The following is a 26,751-nucleotide window of genomic DNA, read 5'->3' as shown; positions in this document are numbered from 1 at the left end:
CTATTATGTAGTCAATTGGTACAATGATTACAGCCCATGGTTGGAAGCCCACACACAGGAGAAATATTAATGTTGTCAAATGTGAACTATTTTGTCTTCTGTTCAGAAATGTTTATCCTTCCTTTACCTTCCCGTCCCCATGTATTTTAGTGTCAATCAGGGTAAAGAACAGGGAATATTTCTAAAGTGTGTGTACGTTTTTCTTTAGGGAATTTGCCCTTGCAAAGATTTAGGTTATGAACCACACTGAAAGCTGAAGTCATTTTGTTCTTGTTCTTCGAAACCTGCTAATTTTGTAAACCACAAGCAAAAAATAGTGAGGCAGCTGCATTGGGAGTTTTCTCACATGGCCCACCAGTAAATCCACTCCAGCCCAACTTCTGTAGTTGCAAGGGGGTAGCTTAGTCATTGTCAGCTGAGCTATAGACTCTAACAATGATCAGTAACTATCAGCTGGACTGGAAAGGTTCTAGCAGCGGCAGCCAGACGTTTTGTGTTTGGGGCTCTCTAGTCACACAACTTGGGTTAGGTACAAACCTTGCTTAACTCGTCATTTCCATTCATTAATCTAGCACTCCTAAGTAATGTTAACGTTAATTTTGCAAATAACGCAAGTCATTTTTAACTGATTTTTTTTTTTAAGTTGGTGCCTAGCCACCACCATTCCCTTACAGAAGAAGCGAAGGGGTGTTCTGTGTAGTTTTTAGAAAGGTATGTTTTATCCAGCAGAATTTGATCTTAATGTGATTGTTAGAACGAAGTTGCAGCTATTCATTCTAACACCTTTGCTGCTTGTGGATTACAAGAGGTGGGATTGTTCGTTTACCTGACAGCTTGCCTGTGACAAAAGAAAGAGGCCATTAATTCAAAACAGTTCTGCAGTTACAACATTTTTTTCACAGCTGGTGAGCGTGCACTAAAGCTGTGAATTAAACCCTCTTGTTCATTGCTGAATTTTATTGCATCTCTCACTGGTGCTCAACAAAATGTGGGAGCAACAATTAGCCTCGCTTCAAGCTTCCTTTCCCTTCCCTCAAATCAGAAACTCAAGTCTGTTGCATACTTTCTCTGTCCTTAGATGTTAACTGCTTTTAAATTACCTGAGAGGCATTGGAGCAGCTTATGTCAGCATCTGTTTCCTGTTTTTCTACATATTGTTTCTTTCAACATTGTTTTTTCTTTTCTCATTCCCTCTGCACACACAAAAGAAACAGAACATTTACACTTGAACTCAAACTCATCTTGACTGTTCAAGTACCTCTCAGTGCTCTGCCTTCATGGTTTTTAGAAGTACTCTTACTAAAAGGGGCAGAATATTCTATACGCCCACAGGTGTGCTTTCATCTTAGACTTCTGATATTTCATCCTGTATTGCAGGGGAGCTGGACTGGAAATGATCCATTCATGAACAGTGGAAAATCTGCTCCGTGAGATAAACCTCTTGAGATGGCATTTCATTTTCTTGACCATCCTTAAGGGAAAGCAGAGCGGGCATGTGTTTGACATTGGTACATAGTTTTGAGTGGGTGTAGGCTTTTCTCCCCTTAATAATTATTCAGTTCAGTTAGGAATGTGGTTTGGTCACACTTTTAGTAATATCTGTGCTATGTGAATTTAAAAAGTAGAACTTGCTGTAGGTGATTGGAATTATTTTAAGCACGCTAAAACCAAACATGTGCCCCTATTTCTACTTCCTCTGGACTGAGGGAACCACTCTGCATGCTCTCTGATTTGTGGGGGTAAGAAGAGTCTTCCAGTTCCAACTTGCTCAGGGCAGAATTTGTTGCTCAAATTCAGCTCCTATATGGCAGCACTCTGCAGTGTCAGCAGGCTGCTAAGCCAGACCTGGAGAGGACTTCTTAAGTCTCTTGTCTATACAGAAGGTGCATACATAAAAGGGTCATAGCACAGAGCAGAAGTAAAACCAGCAAGTGAATATCCAATATGTCTCCTTCTAGACAAGGTGTCTGTTTCTGTTGATCTTGAACTTTGATTTCGCCAGAGTATTCAGAAGCATATAAAGATTTTGCCTAGGAGTAAATATTTTAAGGTTTGACTTGGTTTTTTAAAAACTGTACTGTGTCTGGCTTTGGTTCAAAATATGAAATTTGTCATTCCATGGGAATTGTTATTTAATAACATTAAGATTTGAAAAAATTCCTCAATTTTGCTGGGTTGTTTAAATTAAGGCCAACTCTCTCTCTATATCTTTATATTACACTTTTGCAGGAATTCTGCAGTAAAACAGCATGTGACATTACATACCATATGTTCCAAATTCCTACACCTGTGGATAAAGTTAAAGAACATTAGCTGTAACTTTGAATTTTCTTTGATTAATTGTCACAAACTTAGCATTATTTTTGTACAATAGTAAACTGTACATTGAGGTGTTGGAAAAATAGTAAGAATAAAGTATGTTAGGTTACTTAAAATGTAAATAAAAAAGACAGTCCTGCCCAGTCATAGGCGCAACTCCGTGGGTGCTCCAAAATTAGTGGGTGCTTAGCACCCACCAGCAGCCAACCTCCTCCCACCCCCCACTTCTGCCCTCCGGCAGCCCTGCCGATCAACTCCTCCCCACACCCTCCCAGCACCTCCTGAAAGCTGCGGAACAGCTGTTCGTGGCGTGCTGGAGGCACTGTGAAGGAGAGGGGAGGGGGTGGAAAGAGGCAGGGCAGGTGTAGGCAGAAAGAGGCAGGGTGGGGGTGGGGGCTTACGGGGAGGGTTAAAGTGGGGGCAGGGCCTGGAGCTGAGCAGAGGGCTGAGCATCCCCGGGGAAAATTAGAAGCCGGGCCTGTATTTAGGGTTTGTCTACATGGGAAAGTTTTCTGTTATACTGGTATAACTCCATGTGTGGACATTTTTATTTTGCAGTAAATGGCCCTTTTTTGTGTTTAGTTTAAATGCAACATATTCATAAATTATCTCAAAAAAAGGGTAAATAGTAAGGTGGCAAAATTTGCAGATGATACAAAACTACTCAAAATAGTTAAGTCCAAAACACATGCAAAGAGTTACAAAGGGATCTTTCAAAATTGGGTGACTGGGCAACAAAATGGCGGATGAAATTCAATGTTGATAAATGCAAAGTAATGCACATTGGAAAACATAATCCAAACTATACATATAAAATGATGGGGTCTGAATTAGTTGTTACCACTCAAGAAAGAGATCTTGGAGTCATTGTAGATAGTTCTCTGAAAACATCCACTCAATGTGCAGAGGAAGTCCAAAAAGCAAACAGAATGTTGGGAATCATTAAGAAAGAGATCGATAAGACACAAAATATCATTTGGCCTCTATATAATTCCATGGTATGCCCACATCTTGAATATTGCATGCAGATGTGGTTACCCCATCTCAAAAAAAATATACTGGAATAGGAAAGGTTCAGAAAAGGGCAACAAAAATTATTAAGGGTATGGAACAGCTTCCATATGAGGAGAGATTAATAAGACTGGGACTTTTCAGTTTGGAAAAGAGACGACTAAGGAGGGATATGATAGAGGTCTATAAAATCATGACTGGTGTGGAGAAAGTGAATAAGGAAGTGTTATTTACTCCTTCTCAAAACACAAGAACTAGGGGTCACCAATTGAAATTAATAGGTAGCAGGTTAAAAACAAACAAAAGGAAGTATTTCTTTAGGAAATTTCTTCAAGACCTTTTGGCCTGACCCAGTATGACCGTTCTTATGTTCTTACACTGTTATTCCGGAATAAGTGTGTGTCAGCATGGGGATTTTATCAGTATAACCATACAAGTTTACACTGATATCTTATCTTATACCATATAACTTTCCCGTGTAGACCAGTCCTTAGAGATTTTCATCGACTAAAGCAGCATTGGTGTACTACACAGTTTCATTAGAACTGATACAATGTTTGCCAAGTTGCAGTGTGAAAACACATTTTCATTTATAAAAATTGCATCTTCCCTCAACTGGAAATGACATCTATTTTACCTACCATCTTCCCTCTCCACTTCACCAACTACTGTAGATTATGCTGCTGTAATCATCTGTGCGATGGAGAGTCACATGCGCTTATACACAAGATTCTCCGTTGCACAGATGACTAGAGAACATAATCTATAACACTCATATTGCAAACAAAAGTTATACATAAATATAAACAGTCACACTGTAAACAAAAAACACCTAGATAAATTTGAATTCCAAAACTGTAATAAACCCAGGATTATGCATTGACACATGGTACGGTGTAATTTGACACAGTTTACAAAGGGAAGGGAGTCCTTTTAAATGGATCAAACTCCTGCTTTTTGCCTCTCTCTTCTGTATGCATTTCAAACATGAGCTGCCTCAGCACACCCATCTCTCATCACTTCACTTTCTAGAAGATTCATTCCTAGCACCCCTCCTTCCCCCTAATCAACAAACTCACCTATTCAAAAAGGAACTTGTTTCAGAAGGGAGAATCCTAGAGGCTGTTCTGCCTTGTATACCAATAAGTGCTACATTCCTTGAGAGCTTTTTATATTGTGAAACCTGAAACTACACTAACTTATATTAGTTCACTCTTTAGGTGGGGTGGGAACATGGAAGCTAGAGCTGTAGATATTTCAACTTTAAAGATTCCCTGCTTGGAGGAAGTCAGAGCAGGGTGACTCAACCATTCTAGTTGCATTCTGTCCCTCTGGTATCACATCACTAACTTCTTGAAAGCAGAACTGAAAAACATGTTTGTTCATTCTTTCTGAGTTTCATTGTTCGGATGTTTTACTGGTTTGGGAAAAGATGTGTCTGTCATGATTGGCTATGTATTCCGGCATTTTAAATTTTGTTACAGCACATAGGCCTTTGTGCATGTAACACTGTGAAACTATTTGTCTGATACCAGGATCTTTCTGCAGTCTTTTCTCATCTTCAACAGTTTTTTTTACATCTACAAGTAAACATTGATTGATATGAACTCTAATATGAATGTCGCTGTGTCCTCCATACCTATAGTGGCTTCTTTCATGAACCGCTGATTGTTACTGATATTTTGGGTGTTGTAAGAGACCTTCAAATTAAGACTCCCTCCATAGTTTAGTGTTGGTTTCTGACCTTAATGATGGTATTACTTTAAACTGGGAAACAATTTTTTCGTCGAAGACAAAAAAAGTATACAGGATCATGCTAGCACCATTTGTATCCCTTAATAAGGAGCATTCTGAAAATGAGAAGACACTAACTTTTGTTGTTCCTTCAAGCTCCTCTTATTTTGTCTGGTTCTTTTTTGTTCTCCTTTCAGAGTTCTGGAATGCAAAGGCCTCCCAATAGTGAATGGGCAATGTGATCCCTATGCCACAGTTACCTTAGCAGGACCATACAGGCAAGTATTGAAGACTGAAGAGCTTTCATTTTGTAAGGCTCATAACAGATGGTCCGGGTTTTTATTTTTTAGAAATCCACATTCTAAAACCGATAGAGGATTTATTTGGCCATTGCTGCTTTATTTATATAATATAATATAATTAACTACAAGTAGCTTGAGGCTTATTGCAGTTTTGCTTCTTTTAAAGCTTTGAACATTACAAAGTATATAATTTGTGGTCAAGCTTAACTTGTGTAGCTTCTCACTTGGCAGTTGGAGGTCAATGTTCAACCATATTGTTTGCTTGTCCATTTTGCAGTAGTGGGGAGGGGAAGAGAGGGAAAATTAATATATAACAGCTTTTTACTTGTGCTCCAATATGACTTTGAACATTTGAGGTCTTCTCAGTTATGTAGTTCAGCTCCTTAGTACCTGTGGAAAGTGCTGTACACAGCTCGATCCTGTAATTTAATCTGTGTGGTTGTAACAATCTGCCAGAACGGATAAAACTGCAGAATGGGTCTTGCATAATATCATCTGTTGAATTATTTATTCTGCAACAGTCTTGTTCAGCCTAACTGTAAACATAGTCATGTTAAATTTTAGGTTAAATTTGCACATTCCCACCATTCGATTTTTTATATTATTGGACATGTCAGTGGCAATTTGTGCTCCTGCTTATCAGGGGAGTCATCTCATGAGTTCTTATTCTGGAAGAAGCAAAGTTGAGCTGTTCTGTGACCTCAGAAACTCATGACACAGATACTTCATAGTATTTTACAATGGAACTTGAAGGGGGTGGGGAAGTGCTATGAATGAGAGACATTTTTGACAATTCATTGCCTCAGATGCGGAGCAGTCTTTGAAGGTTGATTGGTCCATCTTACTCTCTGACCCAGTATCTTATTGTGCCCATCACAGGTGGTACTGTATTTGGGTTATATTATTCAGTAGTTGTTTTTAACTACTGTATTTGATAAGTGAAATCTTTTTTTAAATGACACCAGGTGAGTATTACTGAAATTACAGTTGGAATGAGTTTTTGGCTGGCTCATCAGTCTTGACTGTCTTAAATATGCCTCTTTCCCCGCCCCTCCGAAAAAAAATCACGTTGAACTGTATAACTGAATTGTTATGATTCCACTTGCTAGGGAACTGAAGGCAAACAACTCTGTCTATCACCCATCAGTTTTCTTTAACTTCCTGTCTTCAGAAGCATGCAGCTTAGTCCTTTCCGTTGTCTAGTAATTGCCCAATAATTATCGTTGGATGGAGCAACTTACAGGATTGGGGCCCAAGAGCTCACATTTCAGTGTGTGGATAACAACTGTGAATACTTAATTGATTTATTAAATTTGTGTGCATGCGATAAAGAGGTGTGCCTTGTTGCATGCTGTGTGGAGTTTATAAAACAAATCAAAGCAGATAGGCTACTTCTGCATTCTGTAATTGCTCATTAGGATCAGACACTTCTGCTAATGTTCACTTTTTTCTTTATGTCCATGCAGATCTGAAGCCAAAAAGACTAAAGTTAAAAAGAAGACGAACAATCCACAGTTTGATGAAGTGTTTTATTTTGAGGTTGGTATTTCAAAGGAATGAGCGATAAGCTGAAATACTACACTGTAGATAGTTGGCACAGCATCCTGCTCCATGTTGTGCCAGCTGTCTTCTTTGAAAACTGTTTCAAAGCACAGGGCAGAGCCAGCAGTATCCAGAATCAGACTAGATGTCTGCTGAGACAGCAGTGTGTCAGTTTTCCAGGTGACTGGAGTCAAGTTCTCTAGGTAGTCTCTCCTCCTCAACAGGGTTTTCTGTCCCTCCCAGCACAGACAATTTTTGAATTAGTTCTGCTAAGTGAGTGTTTTCCAGACTGTGGTTTTAAAGCTGCTCCACCCTGTCTTCCCTGGTCAGTGGTGGGAGGGTTGTCTCGCAGGGAAGATAAAGAAATTTAAAAGCAATGGAGGAAATCCATTCAAGACTGAATGTTTCAGATGCATGCTAGTGTTCTGTAACACCAAATCTTTCCCGTCAGTTCAACTGCATAAAATCCTTAGATCCTATGTAACATGGGGGGGAGGGATAGCTCAGTGGTTTGAGCATTGGCCTGCTAAACCCAGGGTTGTGAGTTCAATCCTTGAGGGGGCCATTTAGGGATCTGGGGCAAAAATTGGGGATTGGTCCTGCTTTGAGCAGGGGGTTGGGCTAGATGACCTCCTGAGGTCCCTTCCAACCCTGATATTCTATGATTCTATGTAACATTTTTAAATGAGTCTCTAGATAAGGCAAAATGTAACCCTGCTGGTTTTTTTCTTTTACTTAGCAGGAGTAATAGGTATATATATAGATTATATAGATTCTCATCCCTACCCCGGAACAGTTCTTCAGATGTTTTTCATTCTATGTCTTGTACACTTAAAAGGCTTGTATCTTTATTTTATGGGAGAGTTTATCATGGATAACTTGGTCCTGGTCTACACTTAAAATTTTTGCCAGTTTAGCTATGTCAGTTAGGAGTTATATTGGCAAAAAAAAGTCCTTTTGCTGATATAGCTTATTTTGTTCAGAGGCCTGGTCTACTAGAAACCTTTGCCGGTATAGTAATAGGAGTTACGGATGTGATTTTTGACGTTTTTATGCTGTTAAAAGCCTTAGTGCAGACGCAGTTATCCTGGCAAAAGCAAGTATCAAGTGTGTCTGTGTAGGAGGGGACAGCTATACCAGCAAACCTTTCCTAGTCTCGACAAGGCCTGAGTAAATCCCTTTAACCTCAAGCATTATTAGCACACACCAGCTAATTGAGAGGGACTAATACCGTCCGCAGCTGCTGAGAGCCAAAGTAGCTATGAATTCTCAGTTGTCTCTCTCGAGTGCCCTCCTCACTGTGGTGTCTGTGCACCTAGCAGCAAAACTAGGGAGGCCTTATCTACCAGCGGAGCTGCACCAGTTTAATTAGAATCTGCTCACATTTAGTGATGCAAGTGGAATGAGTATGCGCCAGTTGTAAATCAGTATGTATCCACACAGGTGTGTTAAACCCGTGCGAATTCTGTGTGTAGGCCTGGCCTTAGAGGCTTGCCCTAAGGCTCGCTTCTAAGGGGTCAATGTGAGCATTAGTGTCAATAGATAGGAACTTCTAATCCCGGAACGTGGGGGGTGGGGGGGGGCATTTTAAAAATCTAGTGAAAGCTTAAAGGGAGCTAAACCACTATATGTTAGTATCTGTGAACCTAGCTGTTGCTTTATTAAAAGGGGCTTATTTGCAGTGTTTCTCAAATGTGGCCACCATGGCCACATGCAGATACCGGGGCTTTTCTTGTGGCCACAGCCTCCTGGGCAGTGACTGGGGTGGGGGGTCAAGCAGTGGCCCCTCCCCCAGGGCCACCAGCATGGGTTGCACCCTGCCCCCCTTCAGAGCCACAAACACCAGAGGAGCAGGCAGCCAGTGAGTGTCCCACCTTCCTGTGGGTGCTGAGGCTTGGGCTGTGAGCTTCAGTCCTGGGGTGGCGAGTGGCAGGCATAGGTTGTGGGGTTTCGGACTCTGGCCCTGGACCCTGGCCATTGGTGCCAGCCCTTGGACCACCACCACCCCACCTAGCCCCTGGCTCCCGCTGCCTCCATAGCTTCCCATCCATCCCCACATCATCTCTGGCCCCCACTATCTCCCTACCCACCTCCCCATCTAGGGTTTAATTTGTCCCCGGCTTGCCAGAGCTGAGTAAGTTTGCTGTGAAAAGTGATATTAACAAACATACAAATATTATGTTTTGCAGCAGCAGACTTACTAGCTAGCAAGTCTTAAAAAAGAATAGCAACCGAAAAGCAAAAGAAACAACCACAACAAAAGACAAGAATTTGCAAAGCACCTTATTTTTGTTTCCATTCTGTTTAGGTCCAGTAAAGAAAAGAAACAACTGTACCTTATTTTTATTATTGAGTCTGGGGAAAAAACCCTCTACATAAATAAATTACAATGATTTGGACATGTATATGTGCATATTTGTTTGTTTTTCCTAAAGTTAATTAAGTATTTTAGAAAAAATTGTCAGAATGGCCACCAGCAAAAGTTGGTGGCCGCACTCTAAGGCCACCGAAAATTTTGTTGTGAGAACCCCTAACTGCAGACAGAGGCAAGTGTTCAGCGTTGGCTAATACAGGTGCTTTTAGTGATGGAATCTCAAGTTCCTCCAAATGCTCAAGTGGACAGCTAGGATCCAAGCAGAATAGCTGAGTCCATACTACACTGTTTATGATGTCTTGTCCATAGTGCTGCCCGTTCTTAACGGGAAAGCTGTTTTACACCTGCTTCTACTTTCCAGTATAGGGAGCCAATTCCATGACTTGGAAATTGCACTCAAGTGGTGACATCGTAGGGTCAGATCCACAGCTGGTGTAAATTGGCATAGTACATTGAATTCAGTGGCAAGGCAGAAATTTAAAGCAGCAGACAGTCTGTCCCATAGTTTGGCACACCAGGCTGGCTTCCCTGGAATTGCTGCTGTCACTCAACAATGCATTGATCCCCACTGGCTCAAGAAGGAGGAAAATATGTAAATGTCAAGGAATGAATACTTTTCTCCCCACAATAATTTTTTAAGATATCCATTGCACAGTCCCAGCTTAAATGTTGTGCAGTCAGTCATCAATGTGAAAAGATTCAGTACTCTTGTGTAATGATTTGTATGAGTGGAAACTCATTGTAAATAGCCCTTTAGTTGGTTTGTAGAGGCTACATGCTGAGTAATGGGGCCAGAGCAGCATAAAGGAGCTCTAAAAGGCCCGGATATGACTAGGCAAGAATTCCCCGGTGCAGAAACTGAGACAACTTCAGGCTGTCTTCTAAGATCCCCTTCGCAAACCCTGGCATAAAGGGGTGTACCAGAGGCAGGGAGGGTCATATTGGGAAGCAGAGAGGGTGGACTGTGTGCTGTGGAGATTTCTGGGAAGCTGGCTGCCATTATTTAGATAGCCTCTGATATCAGAGCAGCTGAGAATAAGGAGGGAATAATGGTAGTTAAAAGCCAGTTTAGCCCCGTCCTCCCTCTGGACTGGGAATCCCAGATTCCTAATTCCATCCTCTGAATTAATGCATCCCACACAACTGCCCTTTAAGTATACAGCTCTGTGTGTGTTTGAATGAAACTGAACAGTAAGCAGTCATACAGCTGAACCTTAGACCTGTTCACACAGCTTCAGCCAATGATTTCAGTAAGTGTGCACTAGTGACGCTGTGCCATAGGCTTAGAATAGAACTAACCTATAATTTTTGGTGGAAAAAGTCTCATGATCAGCCAAGTGTCACAGTTATTGAAAATCATTTTAGCATAGCTGTGCCCTCTTGCCATGCCTGTCACCTCCAGAGCACCTCCCCAGGTCCAGGTGTTGCAGGGCTTTTTTCAGTTTAGCGACCCCTTTAGTCATTCTGGTGTCACATCAGTCTGTCATTTACATGGCCTGGCCCTCTGGCCACATCCCTGCTCAGTTCATGCCCCTTCTGGGGTTAATAGACATGTCCCATTATAGGAAATCCCAAAGTCTAATGGCTTTTGAGCCTGGTCTTCAACGTCTGTCTCCGCCCACAATGCTTGTACTCTTCTCCTTCTGATGCTGTGCCTGCCCTCTTGGTCTGGGGAGTGGTAGGGAAACCCAGGCCCACACTCTTCTCTACGTTCCATCCCAGGAACCCTGTTTAGGAGGCCAAGACCTGGTCCTTCAGTCTGTCCGCAATTTTCCCTGAGCTGCTTCTACCTTTTTCCCAGCTTGTCAGCATCTTTTCCCTCGTCTCTGGATTCTGCTGTCCCATCTGGGAATCTGTAGTTCCTCATTGCTTCTTCTTTTGCAGCCCCAGTGGTATCCCCTCAACGCTGCTCCCAGTTAGTCACAGCAGCTGGGCCGTTATGAGTAAACTCCTCTCTTGCCTGGACTAGTCCATCTTTCCCACCCTCAGGCAGGAGTTCCTTCCCCATCCCTTTTCCTGGAGCAGGGGTTGTGACTTAAGTAGGGCCCTACCAAATTCACAGTCCATGTTGGTCAATTTCACGGTCGTAGGATTTTAAAAATAATAAATTTCATGATTTCAGATATTTAAATCTGAATTTCACAGTGTTGTAACTGTGAATTTGGTAGGGCCCTAGACTTAAGTCAGCTGCAAGGCTTTCATTGGTTCCCTTGAGCTGAACTCCCTTCCCAGTTAGCTTTCCCCTCTAAGGGGCTCACCAGGGCAGCCTTCTCCTCCCAGTGCCTGTCTGCTAGGTAGGAGGAGGCAGCCTTTATTCTGCTCTCCTTCTCCCAACTCAGTCCTAGGGGGTTGGGTGAGGGGGGAGCCTTGTCCCACCTTCTCCGCAAGGTTTCAGGCCCTTAAAGATTCCTTCCCCAAGCACCATTCGTTCCCAGGACCCTTAGATCTCTACATCTATCTATGGGACCCTTCCGAAGCCTTAAAAGTCCATACCTGGTGGTGGATTGGGCTGACCACTAGACAATACTGCCCACGATGGCAGACTATCCCAACACATGTGCTACCTATAAACAGTGGTAGCAGAAAACATTTTGTAAAAATGTCATTTTTGGTCATGGGCCTGGGGACACGATCACTTCTTAGGGCTGGTCCACTCTAGAAAATTAAGTCAGCTTAAATGCATTGCTGAGGAGGGTGTGAAATATCCACACCCCTGGCAGCATAGTTAAGATGACCTATACATCCCTGTGTAGACCGCGCTAGGTTGACCTAGCTACCGCCTCCCAGGAAGGTGGATTGCCTAGGTCGATGGGAGAATCCCTCCTGTAGGCGGCGTAGGTAGTGTCTACACTGAAGTGCTTCAGCAGCGCAGCTGTGCCGTTGTAGCATTTCAAGTGCAGACAAGCCCTTAAAGTCACTGTTGAGGAGGTTTGCAGTGTGGGGTGCGTGGAGAAATTCGTGCTGAGCTGCTGAAATGATGTGGGGTATTAAATTACAGGCTCCCAGGTGCATTTGAGTCAATTATGTAATGAGGGCTGTGGTCTCCAGTGCTTCTAGGTACCTTTAGCTTTCATGAATTACCTTTAAAATGGCAAAAAGAAATACTACAGTATTTGTTTGACTTCATGTGCTGAAGAGTATTTTCTGGTTCTCTCTTTGTTCAGTTACATCTTTACTTACCCTGTATGTACCTACTGACATACAAAAGAAAAATAAGAAGTTAAGCTTATAATAAAAGCTACTTTTTGTGGCTGGCAAGTATTACTCGACAGGAACATTTTAAAGCTACCATGAAGATGAGTTGCTGAGCCAGCTCCTGGTTGCACATTCAATATACTTTTCTTTCCTTTGATCAGTTTGTGCTGTGGTTACTCCTGGGTGGGGTACCTTTTGCTTCTGGGTGGGGTGAGTTTCTGTCCTACATTGGTCAAAAATGTAAACCTCAAAGCCTTATTTCTTCTGTTGTGTTAACAAAAACAGATTTTTAGATATCCCATTTAAAAACTTTGTTTCCTCCTGTGCTTCGCACATGCAGTACCTTTGTAGTCTGTTTATTGCCTAGGCTTTGCTTTTTGCTTTCTGATGTTGCAAATACGGGTGGAAGGAAGAGAAGCTGCACTGTGGTGCTAAGAAATTTCAGTGCTTATCCCTATATTATGATACACAAGACCCCAGCTCCACATCTCTTGAAAAATTAGCTGTTCTGCATGCTTGAGTGGGCACATTTAGCTGACTTTCAAAGATGTCTGAATAGACAGCACTTTCCTTTGCTACTTTTAAGTGCTCCTGTATTAAAAGGGTTTGTGTGTGTCAATATTAAGTGTTGGATTACTTCAGTTGCCTTTCTTCTCAAAGTGCAGCAGGAAATCATTGTAAGGAATCTATATTTAAAACCAGATTGTTTAATTGTTATGTTTGGTTTTTTTCAGCTAGACTTTAGATGTTGACAATACCTCTTGCATGATTTTCTATGTCTGTTTAACCTTTAAACGCTGATGTGAAAACCTGCGATATATTCTTATCTACTCTATACTAAAGAGAGTTTGGAGTGTGGTGTCTCGGTTATCCTGCAAGCACTTCTGCCTAATGAGTAGTCCCAGAGGTCAACAGGATTATTCACGTGCATAAACATTGGCAGAATCGAAGTCTAAACTACAATTTATAGTCAGAGGAAAGCAGACTATCAGTATGTGGTGAAAGCATAGTGAGATCTCCATTTTAACTATTTTTATCTTTTTTATTTATTTCTTTTTCACACCAGGTAACCAGACCTTGCAGCTACAACAAAAAATCCCATTTTGATATTGAAGATGCTGATGAGGTGGACAAAATGGAGATTAGGTAATATAAAAAATTCCATAGTAACATAAACTTGTTTTTCTTCCATTGTACAATTTTGCATTAAATTCAGTTTTGGCCTAGTACCCTTTTCCCCAGTACCCCTCAATTAAGACTTTAGATCAGAGGTCATTAAAGTGTGGGACGCGCCCCCGCTAAGGGAGTGTGGAGGATCATCTGAGGGGGTGTGGTGGGGTCTGGGCCAGCCCAGACGGGGATGGGGAGGGAGCACCATCCAGTCCCTCCCCGCCACCAGCTCTGCTTCAGTCCCACCCCCAGGTGCATCCCTGTCTCCTGGCCCCACACCTGGCCCCATCCCCAGCGCAGCTCCACTCCCGGCCCTGCAACAGCCCTCAGTCACTGGCCGCAACTCCATTCCTGCCTGGGACTGAGGGTGGGGGCAACGCCAGGAGCGGATCCGCACCTGGACCCGGGCCCAGCTGCTGGCCCCCACCGCAGCCCAACTGCGACTCCGCCCCCAGCCTTGGTCCTTCTCCCGGCCCCAGATTGACCCCCAGCTGCGGCCCCCTTACCCCATCCGCATTGCCCCCCCTCAAGCCGCAGCCCCTCTCCAGACCCGAGCTCATGGGGGCGGGGGGCCCAGACAGGGGTAAGAGGGCTGTGACCCTCAAAGCTTCGGGGACTACTGTTCTAGATCTATCAGTGTGCGATTGTAATTAAGTTTAGCCCTTTACTGATGTGTGGCTGCTTTAATAATGTGTGTATGGCTGTCTGAAAAGACTTCGTTGTTCCTAAAACCAATGCAAGACAGTTCTTAAGTCCTGGTGAGGGGGAAGAAATACTTTGTTGGTGAAGTCTATGAAAGAGTTTGTAAAAGATTAAGTACTTTAATAAATAAAAGAGAGCAGATAAAGGGCTCGTTCTGGTTGGGCAAACTGTTCATTGAGAGTTCCCCCACTCCCTTATAGGACTGAGAGTATTTATTTCCATCTCCTCCTCCTACCCCTCTCACCCCCCCCCCCCCGATCATGTATCTTACATTAACCTACAGCCATTTCTTCTCTGAACATTTTCCTTCCATGGACTATACATGAGATTAAGTCCCCTGTACATATTTTTCTAACAACAAAAAAAGTTTTCATTTTCAGTGGTTGTAGGAAGTGGCCAGGGTATATCATTACATTAGTACCAGATGTTCCTTTTACATGCAGGGGTTTTTTTCTTCTTTTTTCCCTGTGAATAGAGGAACATTTTCTTAGCTGTGGGGCCCTCAGATTGGTTATTGTAGTCATACAGGATAACAGATTGACCACTTCTAAAAATGCACCTTCCGTATTTTGCTTTTTTAAACAGCAGAACTAAGCTTTGGAAACTGGGGGTGGTGATGTGTATTTACTAATTCACAGCCTTATGACATCTTTCATACTCTAGGTACACAAATTTACAGAATTTAAAAACTTCGCATGCAATAAACACAAGGCCTTGTCTAGAATGTAGCAAATGGAACCTGAATTGTGCTTCTAGCCACCTCCTCCCTTCCTTCCCCTGAAGTCTGAAGCAAAACTGCAACGAATTACAATCCATAACAAATGTATTTGGTGCCAGTTTTCCTCTCTTGAAAGTTTGTGTTTGTGTATGTGTCATATCAGGAAGTTGCATTTATGGTGGGCATCTTCTCAGAATCCAATTATATCAGGAACCAGAGGACACGTCATTTCCAGTACATGGTTTGTTAAATCAAGGTTTGGCCATGTGTAAATAGTGATTCGTCCTCCTGAAAATCCATCCCTTCCTTAACTTGGTTTTGGCAATCTGTATTGCCCCATTAGTGTTAGTGCTCCTGCCAGATCACAGTTCCATTGTGCCAGGAACAGAACTGGGTGAGAGAGGGCAAAAAAAAACAACCGGAGTTGAAAACTTTTTTCCTTTTCCCCCCCACCAAAAATTTTTCAAAAAATGTCAACTACCTTGGGCCGACTCACTGTACAAGCCAGTGCCTGCCCAAAAAATCTGAATCTAAATGGAGATGAGATGGAACAAATTGATACAAATAATGCATGCAACTTAGTGCCACAAAATATTATTGAGGGATAAAATTGAGAGGGTTAAAAATGCATTAGAGATTTATGATATCATCTTCTGTTACACTAGTTAGAATAAACTTTTATAAGGAATATCAAACCCCAGGCTTCAAAGCATGCCAACCACCTACTGTGTGGAACTAGGAAGAAACTTTCCACAAGGGCACGTCATTGCAAAATTGTCCACAATGGGTGACTTTATACCACCTGCTTTATCATGTGGTACTGGTTCCTGTTGAAGATAGAATACCAGGCTAGATGTTATATTGTATATCCAGTATGATAATTTCTCTGTCTGTGGAACATGCAATGGACATTTAAAACTCTCTGGTTCCTTATTTATTTTAAAACCTGTTTTTTCCATATATTTATATTACAAGTCTTACTGTTCTTCCCTTATACTAGAGTCCTGCGTGGGACTATTTTTAATCCCGCTCCCACTATAATGTCAGTGGGGCCTGCAGGATTCCAGTCCCAAGTAGGGCTCTACCTTATACCAGTGTTTCCCAAAGCAAGAGACAATCTCTCTCCTCTCCCCCACCCCCAGCAAAACTCTGTTTTTCTTCAGCATATCACCTTCCATTTTAAAAATAAAAAGTAAGTCTCTGTTGCAAAGAAAACCTTCAAAGTGTAAAGGAACTTGTGCAGAGACAGCTGCCTGAGTTTGCAGAGAGCCTGGAGCAATACTGTCTCATTCATCTCACTTGCTCCTAGCTCAAATGCCAGTAGTTATACTCTAAATTTCAATATTGTTAACCCTTTCACAGTATATGAAAGCATGTATGAAGAGAGAGAAAGTATAATACAGGGATTTATACCAGAATTTCCCCAAAATGAGGGAAGTGGACATGGAAGATGTATAAGCCTTTGACTTTACAGAGTGGGACAGCAGGAAGTATGATAGGTTTCATTTTCCTGAAGGAAGGCTTGGCTTCAAGTTTGGGAATCGCTGCAATATACAGTCTCTCCCTCTTTGACTAGAACATCACCCCACAGGCCAATAGTTGATTACTGCTAGTAAACACTCATATCAATGATGGGGATGCTTTCCAACAGCACCAAGATTACTGTATGCTCACATATATAGGATGATCATCTTCTCATTTTTTGAAATAGCAGTGTATTGTCACTGAAGAGGTAAATACAGAGCAGTGGTTCTCGACCATGTGTATGTGTACCCCTGGGGGTACTCAGAGGTCTTCCTGGGGGTACATCAACTCATCAAGATATTTGCCTAGTTTTACAATAGGGTATGTAAAAAGCACTAGCAAAGTCCATACAAACTAAAATTTGATAGGCAATGATTTGTTTATACTGCTCCTGTATACTATACACTGAAATGTACATAGATTATATTCCAATTGATTTATTTTATAGTTATATGGTAAAAATGAGACAGTCAGCAATTTGTCAGTAATCGTGTGCTGTGACACTTTGTATTTTTATGTCTGATTTTGTAAGTTTTTAAGCTAAGTGAAACTTGGGGGTACACAAGACAAATCAGACTCTTGAAAGGGGTACAGTAGTCTGGAAAGGTTGAGAGCCAACGTCATAGAGAATAAATATCTGTCTTGAAACTACCATCAGAAGGTTTAAACTTGAAAACCATGACAGGGAACCAATAACTTAAATTCTAAAACAACAAATGCATGGTAACTACTGACAGATAGTTAGCTAGTGATTTATAGTGAGGTGTTTGGGTATCTGGGATGAACACTATGTAATGCTAAGCCCCTGTGTTTAGCAGGAGAATTACTATATCCAGATGCGGGGGGAGCTTTCTCATTGGTGTTTTGAATTGATCCTTTTTTGTTTAGGCCCAGACTCCTTGGCACGTCCTGTGTGAGTAACAGGCCAAAAATAAAGGGGTTACAATATCTGAGTTAGAAAAAACAAAATTGGAAATAGTGTGGCTTGGGAACAGAGAAGTAAGCAGTTTTAATTATAGTACTTTATTCCCAGAACTGTGAGTTTTGACATCCCAGCAGTGGACCTGCACCTGTGAATTGGAAACATTTCTGCTGCTTTTGAAACTGTAAATGCTTGTGAAGAAAACGGATGAGGAAAGGGTATCCTAGGTTTCTGTCCACTGACTTGTGCAGTTATGAATTAGCAGATTCCAACATTGTAAGATCCTCTTTAACTCCTTGGAAACCAGTATAATATGTTTTGGAACATACTTTTCTGACTCATACATAATGGATGAAAAATGAAATTAAAAAAAAAAGAGAAAAATGGCTGTTTTGTTTTTTTCTTATATTTTCAATATGAATTTCTTTTGATTTTTGGTTTTGTTTTATTACAGAGTAGACCTTTGGAATGCCAGCAACTTGAAGTTTGGAGATGAGTTTCTAGGAGAACTAAGACTTCCATTAAAATTTCTCCGACAATCCAGCTCTTATGAAGCATGGTACTTGCTATTTGTTTTTCTTTGTCATAAAAGGAAAGGTACTGTTTTCAGTACTGCACATATTATATTTTTACTACAAAACCATAACAGTAACTACTGTTGTGTAACAAAGTGTAAACGTATTTAACTTCCATCTAGTTTCCCACATGAAAAACCTAAGCCAAAATCTTCAATTACCAAACTATCAAAACAAGGATATTGAAATATGTGAAGCATTGTTTTGATGGCATAGTTGTTGAAAATTTGGCTTTTTTTTTAATGTGTGTGCAAATTAGGTGGGAATTCTAATACATTTATCTTTGATGTTATGCACTGCAATTCTGCAGTAATGCCATAGTTTTATTACTATATGGGATTTTATATTGTCTTAAGTACACAATACTTTTATGATCAGAACTTTCCCTAGTAAAGTTGATGCAAAAGGAACTGGTGTGCATCTTTGGAAACCTAATTTAGAACATAAAAAAAATCAATAGGTTTACAAATGTTATGTGTGTACCTACATATTATATATATTCATGTATGGCTTAAGAGCTTTTTTGCTGTTTCAAGACCAACTATTTTTTTGCCTGCCAGGTATTTCCTGCAGCCCAGAGATAATGGCAACAAGTCATTGAAGCCAGATGACCTTGGTTCCTTAAGGTTAAATGTGGTTTACACTGAGGACCATGTTTTTTCCTCAGACTATTACAGCCCACTTAGAGACCTCCTGTTAAAATCTGCAGATGTTGAGGTAATTTATTTGCGGCTGCTTGTTGTGTACCTGCTGATTATCCTCAAAGCCCTCATAAATATTTGTCAATTTACAAGTGAGGTTATATAACTGAAGTTGCCAGAGATCTCAGCTAATCCTTTTTTTTTTTTTTTTGCACTTGAGACTTTTATGAAGCTGTATATCCCTTGTGCTTGTTTTTGGTCCGTGCAGAAAAGATCTGTATCTGCACGCACTGATGGTAAGTGCAGACACACCCAGCTACAGCAGTGGTTATGAGAACCCACATGTACTCCTCAACTGTCTAATCCTAAATTTGTATGCAAAATAAACTGGTTGGGTTTGATCAGTTGCCTTTCTTTTACTAGAAAAGAAATGATTTACCTGCTATTATGTAGAAAAAATGTTTTTTTGTTTTTTTGTGCGTATTAATCCTAAAATGTGAAATGGGATGGGCTAAGTTTGAGATCAAATCATCCAAAAAAAAAATTCACTGTTGTACTAGACCATTTGTTTCCCTAAAGAGAACTGTATTTAACTTCTTTGATTGTAGCTTAAAAAATACAGCAAAAAGTTCAGGTTTTTATGTCCAGTATTTCGCAAGCCGCTGCGATATTCATTGAAACCAGATATTAACAATAGGAAAACAGACACTGCATTGTCATTGTTTTTAAATTGCTGCCCTCTTGTGATCAAAACTTACATCCAGCAGACAAAGTGGAAATTGAGACCCAGCCATCTCACAGGTCTGTGTGACGGGGCATTGCAGATAGTATGTATGGTACTGTGTGAGGAGTCAATGTGAAGAAAAAGAAACTAGTGTTAATAAGTGGTGATTACTGTAGGTACCCGTCTCAAAGTTTTTGCTTCTCTCTATTGTTCAGCCTGTTTCGGCATCTGCTGCACATGTGTTGGGTGAAGTTTGCAGAGAAAAACAGGAAGCAGCCATTCCTCTGGTTAGGCTTTTTTTACACTATGGCAAAATTGTGCCTTTCATCAGTGCAATTGCAAATGCTGAAGTGAAGAGAACTCAGTAAGTACCAAGAAACCACTCATTTTTTAAATAAAATTTCAGATGTTGTTATAATGTCATGCTCAATTTATGGAATCACAATGGCTTTTTTTAAAAGTAATCATTATTATTATTTAGTACTTGTACTGTGATAGCACCCGGGGCCTCAGTCAGGAATCAGGGCACTGCACAAACACATAATAAAAGACAATCCCTGCCATGGGAAATAGGTGAGTTAGGGCTTCAGAGAAGCCCCCCATAAACATCACACAGCTACCTCATTATCCCCCTTCAAAACTCTCCTTAGAACTTTCCTTTTTTATGATGCCTCCAAAAAAACTGACAGCAGTTAGGCCACTGGGATGCTCAGACCACAGCCCCTCATACTGACCAATAGTCTCGTTGTTTCCTTCTTCTCCCCTGCCAGTCTGTATCCATCTGTCATCTCTTGTTTCATGCTTGGATTGTAAGCCCTTTGGGGCCATCTTTTTGTTCTGTTTACACAGTGCCTACCTCAGTCAGTTCCTAGGTGCTATGATAAATACAAGTAAAAAATAATAATTATAATAATCAAATCCTGCAATAGTTTTAGCAGTTCACAACAAATCATTTCAGCTTCACAGCATGTATTGATAAATCATCTATTTCATCATAAAATAATTTGATTAATCTTATTTATATAAGGAAAAGGCAAGTTTCTCCATGGAATCATATGAAAAATGATGCTTAGGGCAAGTCTTGTCTGAGCATCTAATTTTACCATATGGAAGGCTTTACCACAAACAGTGGGGTGGGACATGGCCGTGGTGAGACAGCAAATAGGCTCTTCCTTACCAGTCACAAATTCCTGGCATAAACAACTGTCAGAGGATTTTGTGTAGTGCCCATCAATATAGCGTCTAGTATCCATACCAAGTAGATAGTGTCTGAAATTTGTTGCCATTTATGGGGTTAATGACTTATGTCTATAGACCTCAGGGTCTCAGCCTATTGCCTGGAGGACAGTTACTGCCATTAAGGTATCAATTGCCACAGACAGAACCAAATGAAGCCTTTGTGGGGAGTCTTTTCAGACAGAGCAAGAACTGAAGTACTCTCCCACCTGTAGGGATAGTCCCTCTGTGCAGGTTGAGGCACTTTGGTTAGGATAATGTGAGGAAATGTGTTCTTCCCCCAGCCTGCCATGTACCTATTCATGAGACATACTGGGCATTAGTTTTCAGGGCTTTCGGTCCAGCACCTTTCACAGGCAGTAGGTTTACTTTTTAAAAACAGAACAGTGAACTCAGCGGAAGAACTCACCGTAAACTCCCTCTTTGTAAACGGATGCAATCGTAAAAAAATATAAACTATTGAATAGATGCAACATTGTGTGTGAGAGCAAATAACTGAAGGCCCAGTTGTGCAGGTGCAGCTTAGGTAATGTGCATGTAGAAGGCACAGTCAGATTTATAAATAGCTTAAATTGTCCCTGCAAATAATTGTGGATGCAAAATGAACCTGAAATTATTTGTATACTTTAACTTGTGGGTGCAAAAAAGGAGCCCAGTGAACAACAGATTGCAAATCTGATGTAGACGCTAATGGCTGTTTGCAAAATTAAGAACCAGTATGTGTGAATACACTTGTTAACTGGTCTTTTTTTTTTAAAAGACTATTTCAGTTTCTGTGTGCATGCTTCCTTTTATAGGGCCAGCATACCAACATTGAAAAAACAGTTGAGCAAAAGGGTCCTGCAAGTCGTACTCCGGTTTGGGAGTGGCCTTTGTGGGTTTCCTTCATACATGATTTAACTCTTGCTGGCCAAGCTGTATATCATCATTAAAAACAGCATATCAGTGGATGATGCAAAAGTAGGAGACTTGTGAGAAAGCCACACAGGAGAAGGAGTGAGAATGACGTTCTATAGATAGTTATTTTTATCTTCATTAATATTGTCTTAAGAGAGCAATACTATGCCACACCTAGGAAGTGTGCCATAATAATGTGGCGTGTTTCTCAGTAAGATTGATTTGAAAATATGTAAAAATGCACATTTCTGGAGGTCATTCACAAACCTACAGGCTGTAATCATGCAAATATAAGGTTAACAAAAGCTACAGCTACTCATCTGCAGCTTTTTATGTCCCCAGTCCTGCAAAGAGAATTGTGCAGGCGGCTCCGCACTGAAACAAATGTGGGGCTGTGTAGGCTCAAGGGTCCACTCGCACGGTTCTGTTTGCAGGATTGGGGCCTGTGTATTTCATAACATACAGTATTCCATCAGGCATGGTACTGTAGTTCAGCCACAAAAGGTCACTTGGGTCATACAATCTTATTAATCACCCCAAATATGCCTTTTGTAAGAGGAGTTAGCAGATGGAATCCAGTACCCAATATAGTCATGAGACTGAAATGGCTGCCTCCCAAGTTCATGCTGGGCAGTAGTGCATGAAAGCACAGACATTTTTCACAGTTTTTCCATTAGGTTGTAAGCTCCTTGCGGCAGGGTCTATGTCTCAGCATGTGTTTGTGCAGTGCTCAGTGTAGTGGAACTCCTGTGCACTACTGTAATAAAAATTATGAAGAACCCCTGAAAATTCTCAGACCTTCTGACAACCTTATGTTGATGACTATTGTTTTTCTGTGATAAGCTGGAAATGCACCAAACCTTATACAATGCATTTCATGGCAGCCCTTAGGCAGGGATCAAGGGGAATATTCGTGTGTGCATTCAAAACCAGCTTTTCATCGCTTTCACTTGCTGCTTTCATTTCCACATGTTAGTGATTTATTACAAAAGACTAAATTATAGAAAATTGTTCCCTTCCAGAGACCCCAACACCATTTTCAGAGGAAATTCATTAACTTCCAAGTGCATTGATGAGACCATGAAACTGGCAGGGATGCATTATCTTCAGGTTACACTAAAGCCAATTATAGATGAGGTAAGAGCAGATTCAGAACACTTCTTTTGGTAAAAGTTCAACCTAACGGGCCTTCTAGGAGCAGATATTGCTGATGTCTTGCCCCTTAAGATTGCTTTGCAGGACTAATGTCAAGAGCTTGTTTTTACAAGAAAAGCCATGTGGTACTCATTACCCATTGAGTCACCAATTCATGAACAGTGGACTTTCATTAAAGAAAAATAAAAAGTGTCCATGTGAACTGTGTCTAAAATAATCCTCTTGTCTTTTAAAATAAGTCATTTAGGTTCTGGAAAATGGTTAAAAAACAAAAGAAAAGCCTAAGAAAATAAAAACTGTGTGCAGCAGAAAACATTGGCCATAAATAACACACTTCATCCTGTCGCTTTAAATGAATATGATTATTCCTAGATAACTGCATATGTGACAGCTAGCAATGTGATGATGCTTTATTATCTCTCCAGTCCAGTATGGCTCTTCTTTTTTTTTCCCCCCCTTCCAGAACTATAATTGAACAACAATTTCAGACCACAGATTTCCTTTAAGTGATTCAGCACTATTGTACCAAAACAATTACTATGATGTCTCATCAGGAAATACTATTTTCCCTAAGAATAGTTTTACAATACTATCTCTTTGGAACAAGAAATGTTTTCTTAAATGATGATCTTGTTTGGGAGAACCTGGTGAAAACTTCATCCTTGTAGATGCAGGATATTGCCGAAAAATAGAATGTAACATTTTGGCAAAATTCAAAATCTTGACGAGCTGATGCGTGATGTCTTGCCAGAAGACAAAATACATTACCCAAGAAAGCTAGCAGCCTAAATTCTTTATTTTAAGACTTCTTCCACCTGAAGATATGCCAGTGTACTAATTCTTCAACATGTTCTTTCTAGATCTGCCAGCTCCATAAACCTTGTGAAATTGATCCTGTGAAGTTAAAAGATGGTGAAAACCTGGAAAATAACAGGGTAGGCAATCAGATTTGCAACTGAAAACAAAATCTCTAATTATATTGAGTATTTTGTTTCCCTTACTGAGGTTCCTGAACCTCATTTGGTGGTGTAAATTAAGCTTTCATATGTTAGTAGCCACTGGAAGCCTTAGCCTCGTAGAAATGTGTGTGATTTTTTTTTTTTTTTACATCAGCTTCATGTTTAGTTGTATAGCATAGTACTGAAATGTGATGTTGTCTATTAAATGTAAAATAGGCAAGGAAGAATAGGACTTGGTTTTCAATCGACTGCGTAAATATCCAGTATAATAGAAATGAGGACTCCTTAGCCAATTTTTCCAAAGAGAGCGTAGAAAATGGTTTTGTAGAAGAAATAATGTGCTTTTTGGAATGAGGTCCAATTTTGTGTGTGTGTGAGAGTGGAAAAAGACACTGTGCTTTCAGCTTTGTGCTTAGAAATACACCTCACCGCAGAGTAGGGTATCCATTGAATCTGGAACTGTGGCTTTTTTATATCTTACAATTTATTGCAAATATAATCTACTATAGATGCCATTGTAGAAAGTGTAGTAGCCCTGTTTTCCATCGAAGAGAAATGGTGCATTTAAAACAAAACAAAAATAAATTTTAACATATTGCTAAATGTTTCAGGAAAATCTGAGGCAGTATGTTGACCGCATTTTTACTGTCATAACGAAATCTGGGGTGAGCTGTCCCACAGTGATGTGCGATATTTTCTTTTCACTGAGAGAGTCAGCTGCCAAACGTTTTCAAGGTGAGTTGCTGTATGTAACTTCTTGTATGTTAAATCATTTTGAAGTATATAATTTTTATTATCTACCAGTTTACATTATCAGAGTTACAGGTGTAGAGGTTAAAAGTATATTTCAGATTAGAAGCTATCTGTGAAGTGTTTATCTATACTGTGTTTACCTCAGCTCTTCCTTAAAATTTATTCTACTCTACTCTGAAAGTGACATGATAGAAATGGCATTGAGGGGGTTCAAATTTATGTATCGATGATTTCAGATCAAATATGCTCAGTTTACAAGTATAGAGATTTTTTTTTTTAACACAGCTGGCCTGCAAACTCATTATCAAATCTCAGGTTTTTTCAACCCAGGCATTAGCCTGAAATAAAAACCAAATTATAAATTATTGACACCTATGCAAGGCCATTGCCTTCAGTGGCTTTGCATAGCTACCACTGAGTAGAACTTAGTAAAATTTGTTGCAGATACACAAGAATAAGTAGAATCTGTTTCACTTCTTAGCTGCATTACCTCTGCCAGAGTAAAAAGCAATTTAAAAAAGCCCCAATCAACCAACCAAAAATCAATTTTTTGTCACTAAAGTAAGCAGATCTAACTCTTCATACACACAAGGAGCAGATCAGTTGAGTAAGAGGGTGCCATTTTATAGTCACTTTGAGAATAGAAAATCTCAAAATGAAATGCCATTGATCGCCATATTGTGTTCCTTATCCATTCAATTTATAATAATTATTGTTATAATTACTATTCGTTACTTATTTTACAATAGTGCCTGGGGGCCCTAACAAATCAGGGCCCCTTTGTGCTAGATGCTAGAGATAAATGGTGAGAATCAGTCTCCTTTTTATAATCCGTGTAAATGTTATGTTCCAGTTGAGTACCAAAATCTGATATACAAACTAAGCATTTCCTGCACAATGAGACTTTGTGGAGCTCTCTGCACAGTTGTGTTCTGTTTTAATGGGGCTAGCTCTCACCTGGATATTTTCATTACTTTATCAATAGCTAATATTTGGCTCCAAATGACCTCCATTATCTCATTTGCCCATAACTCGGGAATATGTGAACTTCCAGCACAGGGCTGAATTAACTATCAGAAGGTATTTTGACAGTTTTACTAGTACTGAAGGTGCTCTTTAAAGTATTGTTTGTTGGGATAATGAGTAGAATGGTTTCTCTTGTTACAGGTGACCCAGATGTACGGTATACAGCTGTAAGCAGTTTCATTTTCCTGAGATTCTTTGCTCCTGCAATTCTTTCTCCAAATCTCTTTCAACTTACACCACACCACCCAGTAAGTACAGTATTGATCTATCTAGGTTCATATGTGGCCCCATCACCATAGTATGAGTGCCTACCAAGTGTTTTTTTTTTTTTAATCTATTTTCTCAACACGGAGGAGAAATAGCTTGATAGTTCTTGTCTGCTTTCTGTGTTAGCAAGCAGATGTGTTAGGTGGCTATGTTTGTGAAGAACTTAGACTTCCCCCCTCGATAAGCTGAAGTGAATTTTACATTTAGTTTTGAAATTGAGCCCAGTGGTAATTCTTGTCCCTCTCTCTCAGAGAGGGAGTTCTGTAATCTAGGTCCAGCTCCTATGAAAGTTCTGTCTCAAACACTCATGAGCCTCCCCCTACTGGTCAACAGTTTCATTGTCCAGCTGGGTAATGCATACAAGCTTGTGTTCTTTGCTAGTGCTCAGTGCTATCGAAGAGAAGATTGGTTGTGGAATTACCTACTGTAAGAACTCTACATATGGGGCCCAACATGCTGTGAAGTGTTACGTAAACCGGAATTGTATCGCCTCATTCTTTTCTTGTACAAAGTTATATGCAGTAATAGGGATTTCAGCTGCAATAACTTTGTTAAAAACATATTAATTGCCTTAAAAATTAAACAGATTTTGTTTACATGTTAAAATGTTCTCCCATTTCTAAATAAGTGAATTTTAAAAAATGGTCCTATCAGATACTCTTCCCTGGGATAAAAAGTGCCTTCTGGTGGTCAGAGGTGACTTTGAGGAATAAGTTGTTAAAGATTCCACGAGAAAGGGTACAGCATAATTTTTTAATGGGTTGAATATTACTGTGGCCTCTTGGCCAAATTTCTTCTCTTAAGTAAACAGGTTCTACAGTAAGTCAAAGGAACTGCAAACTATTCTAGCAACTGTGGTAGCTGCTCCATTTTAATTGGATTCATTACTTCAAAACCCTTTGAGATCCTTTGAATAGTAAATGTGTTGCCCAAAACCTAAACCTTTAAATATTAGTATAGAAAATAGTCTTCAAGCATTCACTTAAAAAATGAAGCAAGGATTCT

The 26,751-nt window shown here is 40.4% G+C and overlaps 1 protein-coding gene across 2 annotated transcripts in view; it reads left to right on the top strand.

Moving 5' to 3' along the window:
- RASA3 (RAS p21 protein activator 3) overlaps positions 1-26,751 on the top strand; it is a 262,533-nt gene that overhangs the window by 215,471 nt on the left and 20,311 nt on the right. For both annotated transcript variants that reach the window (XM_084627979.1, XM_084627978.1), the window contains exons 6-15: positions 5,262-5,342; positions 6,833-6,905; positions 13,544-13,623; positions 17,968-18,072; positions 18,649-18,805; positions 19,669-19,817; positions 22,609-22,723; positions 23,602-23,676; positions 24,312-24,435; positions 25,621-25,727. In XM_084627979.1, coding sequence (XP_084484105.1) covers positions 5,262-5,342; positions 6,833-6,905; positions 13,544-13,623; positions 17,968-18,072; positions 18,649-18,805; positions 19,669-19,817; positions 22,609-22,723; positions 23,602-23,676; positions 24,312-24,435; positions 25,621-25,727 — 1,066 coding nt within the window. The remainder of the gene's footprint in view (positions 1-5,261; positions 5,343-6,832; positions 6,906-13,543; positions 13,624-17,967; positions 18,073-18,648; positions 18,806-19,668; positions 19,818-22,608; positions 22,724-23,601; positions 23,677-24,311; positions 24,436-25,620; positions 25,728-26,751) is intronic.

The sequence above is a fragment of the Lepidochelys olivacea genome (assembly GCF_965140295.1).
Source record: "Lepidochelys olivacea isolate rLepOli2 genome assembly, chromosome: 1".
Lineage (NCBI taxonomy): Eukaryota > Metazoa > Chordata > Testudines > Cheloniidae > Lepidochelys > Lepidochelys olivacea.
The sequence above is the reverse complement of the archived record's forward strand: the minus strand, read 5'-3'. Positions and strand labels throughout refer to the sequence as shown.